This window comes from Lolium rigidum, chromosome 7, assembly GCF_022539505.1.
Source record: "Lolium rigidum isolate FL_2022 chromosome 7, APGP_CSIRO_Lrig_0.1, whole genome shotgun sequence".
NCBI lineage: Eukaryota > Viridiplantae > Streptophyta > Magnoliopsida > Poales > Poaceae > Lolium > Lolium rigidum.
Window position 1 is genome coordinate 160,604,927 of NC_061514.1, and position 8,958 is coordinate 160,613,884.

General features: G+C 50.4%; 1 protein-coding gene across 1 annotated transcript; it reads left to right on the forward strand.

Moving 5' to 3' along the window:
* The first annotated feature begins 5,771 nt into the window (after positions 1 to 5,771).
* On the forward strand, positions 5,772 to 7,261 carry LOC124672193 (nod factor hydrolase protein 1-like). The gene is made up of 2 exons (XM_047208465.1): positions 5,772 to 6,936; positions 7,029 to 7,261. Exons 1-2 carry the CDS (start codon positions 5,772 to 5,774, stop codon positions 7,256 to 7,258), a joined length of 1,395 nt encoding a protein of 464 aa, XP_047064421.1. The 3' UTR covers positions 7,259 to 7,261.
* Positions 7,262 to 8,958: the final 1,697 nt, after the last annotated feature.

Below are 8,958 nucleotides of genomic sequence, written 5' to 3' on the forward strand. Positions count from 1 at the left end.
CGATCCCGTCTCCGCTACACATGGGACGCTCCGGGCTCGCCGGACACAACGAAAAGCGAGGCGAGGAGGCGCGGGTCCGACGCGTGAGCGGTACAGGAAAAATCCGCCCCCCTCTCCCGCCAAATCGCGTCTCGCCCGCCACATCGCGCCTCTCCCGCCGTGCATTTCTGCCCTCCCAACACATTTTACCTCCTATCCCGCCGATTCATTTCCCCCTCTCGCGGTCGCTACTCTGTTCCTCCCGCCGCCGCTACCCTCTCCCCATCCATGGCGCCGCTGACAGCCCCCAAAAAATGGCCCAGATAGCGGCCAAGAAGCCGCCGGGCAATGAGACGAAAGGGGCGAAGGCGCCCTTCGCGAAGCCGCGGAAGGTGCCGGCTCCGAAGAAGAAGCCGGAAGGTTGGACCGAAGATCAGTGGCATCAAGACTATGTGCGTCGAAAGATGTCAACGGCGGAGCGGAAGGGACGGAGGGCGGCGCAGCTGGAGAAGAAGGGGTTGGCGTAGCAAGCACTGGCCGGGTGTATCGCTGCCACCAACGCGAGCCCATGGAGTACGTCGGCACCGGTGTACATTATGGGAGTAGTGTCTCCGTCGACATCCGGGTTCTACAACAACGACCCCTTTGCCACTCCTGGGTGCGTGGTGCCAAACTTGTCACTGCACTACCAGGATACGCTGCCGCATGGCGGCTTCAACCCCAACGTTGTCTTCTACTCCCCGACGTACGAGCAAGCGCCCTAGCGCGAGCCAGGACCCGGTGCGGACGGCGCCCCGTTCACTAGCCGCAGGGGCCCGCTCAAATTCGAGGGCACCGTTGCTGAGGAGGAGGAGGAGGAGGGGAAGGGGGAGGGGGTGGAGGACGACGACGATGATGACGAAGAGGGCGGCGACGAAGAGGACGATGGTGCGGAGGATGGCGATGATCTCGTGAAGGTTGATGCGTCGGCGTGAGGAAGAAGAAGAAGAAGAAGAAGAAAGCATCAGGCACACGAGGCCCCAAGTGGACGGTTCTAGAGGATCAATGTCTCTGCGACTCGTGGTCGACGGTGAGCCATGACTCCATCATCGGCGCCAACCAAAAGTACGGAAAGTATTGGGCGAAGATCAAGGCCGAGTTCGATGAGCGCAAGCTAATCAACATCGACTATTTCGTCATGATCGACGGGCCTACGTCGACTCAGGATGCGCCGTCGGCGTCGCCGTCGCCCAACCCTTCCTCTTCTTCTAATTTTTACGCTGGCTTGTAATATGATCGCGCGCCCGGTACTTTGATCGTAGCTACTCTAATCGCAACGACTTCGGCGGGAATGATCCCTTTTGAATGCAAACTATTTGAATTTTTGTTTGAGGACGGCGTTTGGGGGACGCGGCTAGGGAGCGACGTCCCCGAAACACGGCACGAACAAAACACGTCCCCCAAACGCTCGATCCAGCGTTGTTTGGGGGACACGGCTGGAGATGCTCTAAAGATCCTAGCGTATGTGGACAATGAAATATCATCGCTGAACCTCACGGTTCTTGTTGTGGCTGTGTCGGCTGTGTCGGGCCTTGTGTCGCCATCGCAAGGTCTTCGCCTACTCGTGTTGCTGAAGGCCACCACCTCGTGCCTTATGATCTGTCCCGATGTGCGCCTCAATTGTGGATGCATCGTCGGCACCATAAGGATGTGTGCCCATGTGTTTGGTGTTTGTCAACCGCGGATTCTCGCCATCTTTGAAAAATCGGCATCGCCACCTCATGACCCTGATTTCAAAGTGTTGACATGGGGAGTGAAGGTGGTTGTGCTTGAATATTGGTTAGGCTTCGATGGTATTATCTCACATGCTTGTGTTGAGTCGAGATCGCCTTATGTTGATGGCTGTTCCAGGTAGTACTCGCAGTGGATGGAAACAAGATGGTGATCAGCTGATCATTGTGTGCATATGGTTGCAGAACCGTGCACATGACGAATGTGAGCCGGGCGATTGTCGAATTGCAGTAGCTCGGCAAGTGGGGACGGCGACGCAAAATGACTTTATTCTTGCTAGTGCTATGCTTTGAGCTTCGCGTCTTAGTTTCTAAGGTGAAAACCCTAGATCTAGCCTTTATTGGTTGTACTTAATAATGATGGCTCTATAATCGTTTCCTTGTTAATGGCATTCTATGGAGATACGACTTCTCCAGGGTGAAAAGCCATGTTCTCACATTTTGTGGTTAGACAGGGTGACCAAGCTTGTGCACTATTTTCTATTTGAAGACGTCATTTTGAAGAACCCTGAAACACAGTCTAGGCGTAGTCAATGGTGGTGCTTTGTTAATGTTGATGCGAGGCTCTGATCGCTCTGACTGGGTCTTTTTTTTGTTGGTGTGTGCATCTTTCATGTCTAGATTGTCTTGAGCATTTTTATTGTTGCAGAGACTACATGTATGTGGTATCTTTTTTAATATTATATATTTTATTTATCAAAAAATGGACAATAAAATAAAATATTAACTGAATGGCTGATGTTGGGGCATAATAAATATACCTGCTTACATATATGACCACTTTTCTACGACAGTAGCACCATCGCAGCACCATGATCATTAACAAAGCACTCTGAAGTAGGAATGGGATGCAACAGTTTTATCGGTCACTCTGAAGTAGGAATGGGATGCAGTAGAAAAGAATAAGATAGTGCTACCTTTGGTGGTCAACAATGACAATATGTCTCTGGATCGTCTTTGCTAGTGACGATTCCGGTTCATCCGGCTGGCTGTGCTGTCGTGTTCATATGTACACTCCATCCATATAGGCCGCTTGCAGGGTATAATCATCTCTCAAGAAACGAAACCACCAAGGGTAGTCACAAACCTAATAGCTCTCCAGCATCGTCTTTGGTCAGACGCTCCATCGGATATCGTCGTACCTCTCTCATTAGCGAGAATACAACGGAAATTCAATTCGGCTCCCGGGTGCGTATGCTCCCTCTACCAAAAAAATATATTTTGAAATGTCGAAAAATTTGGACAAAAAATACTACATGTACATCTTCATTATGTATGTGCATTCGTCAAGTTTCACGAAAAAATAATTTTTTTGTGGTCTATGTAAAAAGGAGAAACTTTATCATGTGAAAAGCATTATTTTTAGCACTGAATTTTGTCTTTTTTACACACGTCACATGATAAGTCGATTTTTTATGAAACGACTTTGTGAGCGAGTAGCACGTGAAGATGTATATACCAATTTTTTTGTTTTAATTTTTTGAAATTTAAAATATGTGTAAGATGCATTTCAAAATATAGGGAGCATATGCACCCATATTCCAAAACACCACTCCCTACAATACAACTATCATTCGCATAGCAAAATCCAGAAGCAAACATTCGCATAGCAACACGAGCAGGAATGCAAGATTCCCCTTGTGCTCCCTCCCATAAGGAAAAAAAACATGCTCACTCCCCAGCCATCGCCGATTGATTCGCAGCAATGGCGCACACCAATCTTCTCCTCTGCACGGCAATCTCAGTTTGCCTTGCCGCTACAGCTCCTGCGCCACCTCCTGACACCACCCAACAAGCACCAACGACGACGGTGCGCGCCGGCTACTACTTCGCCGCCGACGCCAGCCTCCAGCCCCTGGCGCACCTCGATGCCTCCCTCTACACCCATCTCTACTACTCCTCCCTTGCCGTGCACCCCACGCGGCGCACGCTCCAGCTCCCGCGTACCTGCCGGCTGTTTTCGGGCTAAACGCTCCCGGTTGCGTTGCCCTTTCGCGCCGCCAACGATCTGTTCGGTCAATTGCATCGGTAGGTTTCTTACTCGTGTTTTCAGCGCCATTGTGCGCGGCCATTGATCCGCACTTTGTACCCACGCATATGGACATGTGGCAGATGTTGGACAAGTTCCGCGCGGAGGTTGTCGACTCCTCTTCCGACGAGGAGTCCGATCAGTCGACGCAGACATTGGCAACTACTGTGGCCTCCATGGTCCACGAGTTCACCTCAAACCCGGTGCCGGAGCACCGGGGCTCTGTGAAGGGGCGCTCCAAAAACCTGCCGCGCAACAGAGTGGAAGGGCAGCTCCGGCTCCACAAGGACTACTTCCACCTCATCAATCCGGTGTTCCCGGAAAAATTGTTCCGCGCGCCGGTACAAGATGTCAAGGGACCTATTCTTGGTCATTCTACGGGGCGTCAGAAACTACGACCCCTACTTCCAATGCAGACCCGATGCAACAGGTGCGCTAGGCTTCACCTCCTACCAAAAATGCTCCGCGGCTATTCGCATGCTCTCATATGGAATGGCTGCGGATATATTCGATGAGTATCTTCGAATGGGTGAGAGCACCTGCCTTGAGGCCATGTACATGTTTTGCCGAGCCGTGATTGCCGTGTTCGGAGAGTATTACTGTAGGGAGCCAACTGTTGAGGATACAAGGCGGCTCATGTCTATCAACGATTCTAGAGGGTTCCCAGAAATGATTGGCAGCATAGATTGCATGCAGTAGGAGTGAAAAAACTGTCCATTTGGATGGCAGGGTGCGTACAACGGCCATGAGGAGGGAAAAATTGTCGTTCTTGAAGCTGTCATATCTCAAGATTTATGGATTTGGCATTCGTTCTTTGGCATGGCCGGTTCCAACAATGACATCAATGTGTTGCACCGATCACGGTTTTCAACCGGCTCATGCAAGGCACAGTTCCCCGGGTGAGCTATGAGATCAATGGAAATGTATATGACAAGCCATATTATCTTGCTGATGGCATCTACCCTGACTGGGCCATATTGGTGAAGACTGTCCGTAATCCAAACTTCGAGAACACGAGGAGGTTTGCCAAGATGCAAGAGGCTTGCAGGAAAGATGTGGAGCGTGGATTTGGTGTGCTCCAAACTCGGTGGGCAATTGTCCATCACCCGGCAAGAACATGGTCGTTGAAGACCACGCATGAGGTGATGACATGTTGCGTGATCATGCACAACATGATCGTTGAGAACGAGCGTCCTGATGGCCGCAATGAGAACCACCGGGAATTCCAATGTGAGCTGGTTGCGCCACTTCCTGGAGCTTCATCTTGGCAGGACTATCTACATATGAATGTAGAAGTCACTAACGAGAACGTCTGCAAACAGCTGCAAATGGATCTGATTGAGCATCAGTGGACATTGGTTGGCCATGAAGATCATGCCTAGAGAAATACTATCTTATTTGCATGTAGACTTTTAAAAATTTAAATGTAATAACTATGACTTCGTTGATTTCCTTATTTTGTTGTTTGGAAACTTCATAAATTGATGCAAACGCGGAAATGCGTCGGACCGCTGGAGCCACCCCTAGGTGCAAACGGACGCGCGGATAAAAAACGGTCTGTTTCGCGTCCCACGCGACGCAAACGGATATTTCAGACGTCCCAAATGCGTCGCGCCCCTGGAGATGCCCTAAAGAAACGACGAAATTGTGAAGTTGGTCCATTATGTTTCAAGGCCTGGTTTACTTTCCAAGATCTTCTTTGAGAGAACGCCTAGATTAGAGGTGCAATTTTCTTGGATTTCCTCCCCTCAAGCCAAGACGCGTCCCAAAAAGCCAGCATCGTCTTTGGTCCGATGCTCCATCGGATCTCGTTGTTCCTCCCTCATTGGCGAGAATACAACTATCATTAACTGATAAAGCTGTTCGAGCTTACAAAATCCAGAAGCAAACATTCGCATAGCAACACGAGCAGGAATGCAAGATTCCCCTTCTGCTCCATCCCATAAGGAAAAAAACATGCTCACTCCCCAGCCATCGCCGCTTGATTCGCAGCAATGGCGCACACCAATCTTCTCCTCTGCACGGCAATCTCAGTCTGCCTTGCCGCTACAGCTCTTGCGCCACCTCCTGACACCACCCAACAAGCACCGACCACGACGACGGTGCGCGCCGGCTACTACTTCGCCGCCGACGCCAACCTCCAGCCCCTGGCGCACCTCGATGCCTCCCTCTACACCCACCTCTACTACTCCTCCCTCGCCGTGCACCCCACGCGGCGCACGCTCCAGCTCCCCGCCGACCCGGCCCAGGCGCGCCTCCTCGCCACCTTCTCCCGGTCGCTCAAGGCCAAGAACCCGGCGCTGAGGACTCTGCTCTCCGTCGCCACCGCCGGGACTGACGCCGCCACCGCTGGCGCCGCAGCTCCGGACCCCGCATTCGCCGCCATGGCTGCCGACCCGGCGTCGCGGGCCGCGTTCGTCGACACGGCCGTCCAGGCGGCGCGAGAGAACGGCTTCGACGGGATCGACGTCGCGTGGCGGTTCCCGGCGTCAGCGATTGAGATGGCCGACTTCGGGTTCCTCGCCTCCGACTTCCGCGCCGCGGCGCCCCCGGGGTTCCTCCTCACCGCCACTGTCTACTTCTCCAACCACGTCTTCGGCGCCGGCGCGGACTACCCGTCGGAAGCGCTCGCGGGGAGCCTCGACTGGGTCAGCGTGATGGCGTTCGGGCTCCGTCCGGCCGGCGCGGGGCCGGCCAGCTTCACGGCCTTCGACGCGCCGCTGTACGACGCGGCGTCGCACTTCTCCGCGAGCTACGGCGTCGTGTCCTGGCTCGACGCGGGCGTGCCGGCGGGCAAGGTGGTGATGGGGCTCCCGCTCTACGGCCGCTCGTGGTTCCTGCGCAACAAGGCCAACAGCGGCGTCGGCGCGCCGGTCGTCGCCGCCGGGCCGAAGCAGCGCGGGAGCAACACGACGGGGGCCATGTCCTACGCCGAGGTCCAGGCGCTCGCCGCGACAGGGGCCGGACGCGCGCCGGTGATGACGTCCTACGACAACGCCTCCGTGTCGTCATACCTGGCGGTGGGCGACGTCTGGGTCGCCTTCGACGGCGCGGCCGTGGTCGCCGAGAAGCTGGGTTTCGCCGCGCGGCGCGGCCTGCTCGGCTACTTCCTGTGGCCGGTGAACTACGACGATGCCAACCTCACGGTGTCCAGGAGAGGTCAGTCACCTCACTTGTTGTCACATTCCGATTACTGTTGCATCGGCGTGTGAGTGTACTGATTACTGAACCACTGGTTATGTCCATTTCAGCGTCAGAGGTCTGGGAGCAGAGCAGAGTTTCGTCGGATTTGAGGAACACCACCGGCGTCCGGCAAGGGAAGGCGCCACTTGAGCTGCCGCCGGCTCTCCGTTCAACCGCACCAGCATCAGCGCCGGTGCCCGTGCCGACGTCTGCGTCCTTCTCGTGGCTGTGCAGGAACAAGCTTGATCCGCGCCTGCATTTGGCTGTCCTAGTTCTCCTATTACATCAGCAGCAATAGTTCCGACATCGATGGAGTAAGGATCTCACATGTTTGTGTTGTGATCCCCATTAGGTGTAGCGTAGGAGCAGCTCCAAGTTTTCGATAGGATTTTAGTTCAGAAAGTGGAGAATTCACATCAACAAGGCAACACAACGTTGTAAATCACTTTGCAGTTGTCAGATTTGCTCTGTGTAGCCAATGTCTTCCCAGTGACAGCATTATGCACAAATGAAATGGTTTCTCTTTGCTATGTAACTATTTAACCCCATGAACAAAATTTTAAACCTCCTGAATATTTTATCACATTCCCAAACCTATTTTTTCGATTCATAAACATTTTTAAAACCTCGAATCTTTTTAAACTACGTAAACAAATTTAACGTGAAAACAAACATAAGAAGGAAACAAAAATGAGAAAGAAAAAGAATAAAAAGGAAGTAAAAAATAAAAGAAAGGAGGCAAAGATAGATAAAGAAAATTAAAAACCGTCGGAAACTGAAACTAGAAAAGCCAAACGAGACAACACACAAAGCAGTCAAACAGAACGAGCCATGAGTGCGCCCCCTAAAAGAGGATACAAGAAACTACAATAAAGAGTTTGAAGGCCTTCAAGTATTGCTCGTTTATTTTAAATTTCATTTTATAATCGCTCGAGGCACCTCAGCTCATGTATCTCTAACATGTATTATTGACTAATTTTCGGTTGATCTAGAACTAACTTAATTCTTGATCACACGATTTTATGTCTAATTCATGTGAAACTGTGAAAAAAGATGTGCAATTGCACCGATGTGCAATTCTAATTTGCACAAATCCCAATGAAAATCTAACAGATCTAGAGCCAATCTAGTACTAACTTAATTCTCGGTTAATCTAGAACTAGCAAAAGAGATTTTTGATATTGAAATTGCTAGTTCTCAGCTGAGAATAAAGCTTGTACTCAGTAGACTCCTACAACATTGAATTTGCATCGTCATTCGTGCACTTGAGTTACGATTGGGGTTGCAACTTAGTTTATTCAGTTGCAAGTTGGTTGCAACTGAAACTTTCAGTTGGAAAAATATTCCCCAGCCGTTAGGTTTGCCCTATTTTCCATGCTAATGGTAAGTTGCAATATGGGTTACAACTGAGATTCGATGATATCAACTTAGAATGAAATTAATTCTCAGTAGACTAAGAACTAGTCAGGCTCTTTAGATATACTAGATCGTGAAAGTGCGCGTTGCCGCACCTATCTATCTTCAGGAAGGTGGGTGTACATTTTTTAGTAAGCAACATGATAAGGATCTAAAAATAAAATTTAAACATAATTACCACACAAATATGGTAACATCATAAACTATGACGCATTGATAATTTAGAATTAAACGCATCACCTGATATGACAGCACGTAATACTATTGTAAGAGTTTAAGATACCATTCCCACTGTAAAGAATATTATGCTCAATTAGTGCATTCTAAAAAATAAAATCACAACTTTTCTAGATTATTATGATCAACACATAGAAGGATCATTCCTAACTATTTACAACCCTTCAAAATTACGATTGCAAGACGTTATAAACCTCAAGAAACTCTATTAAGGTAGTAAACATTCAGATAATAGTATACCAACCTCAGTATTATAGTTTTTTCTTAGGGGTACTAGTGACGAAAACGCTGAGATGAACCGGGCGGCACATGCACCGGGCTGAAATCGTTTTCTCATTGGCTGAG

Bases quoted from the DNA above. Each gene is read 5' to 3' on its own strand.
- LOC124672193 (XM_047208465.1), top strand. From the start codon at position 5,772: ATGGCGCACACCAATCTTCTCCTCTGCACGGCAATCTCAGTCTGCCTT. The intron at 6,937-7,028 runs GTCAGTCACCTC...TGTCCATTTCAG, and splicing joins CCTCACGGTGTCCAGGAGAG to CGTCAGAGGTCTGGGAGCAG.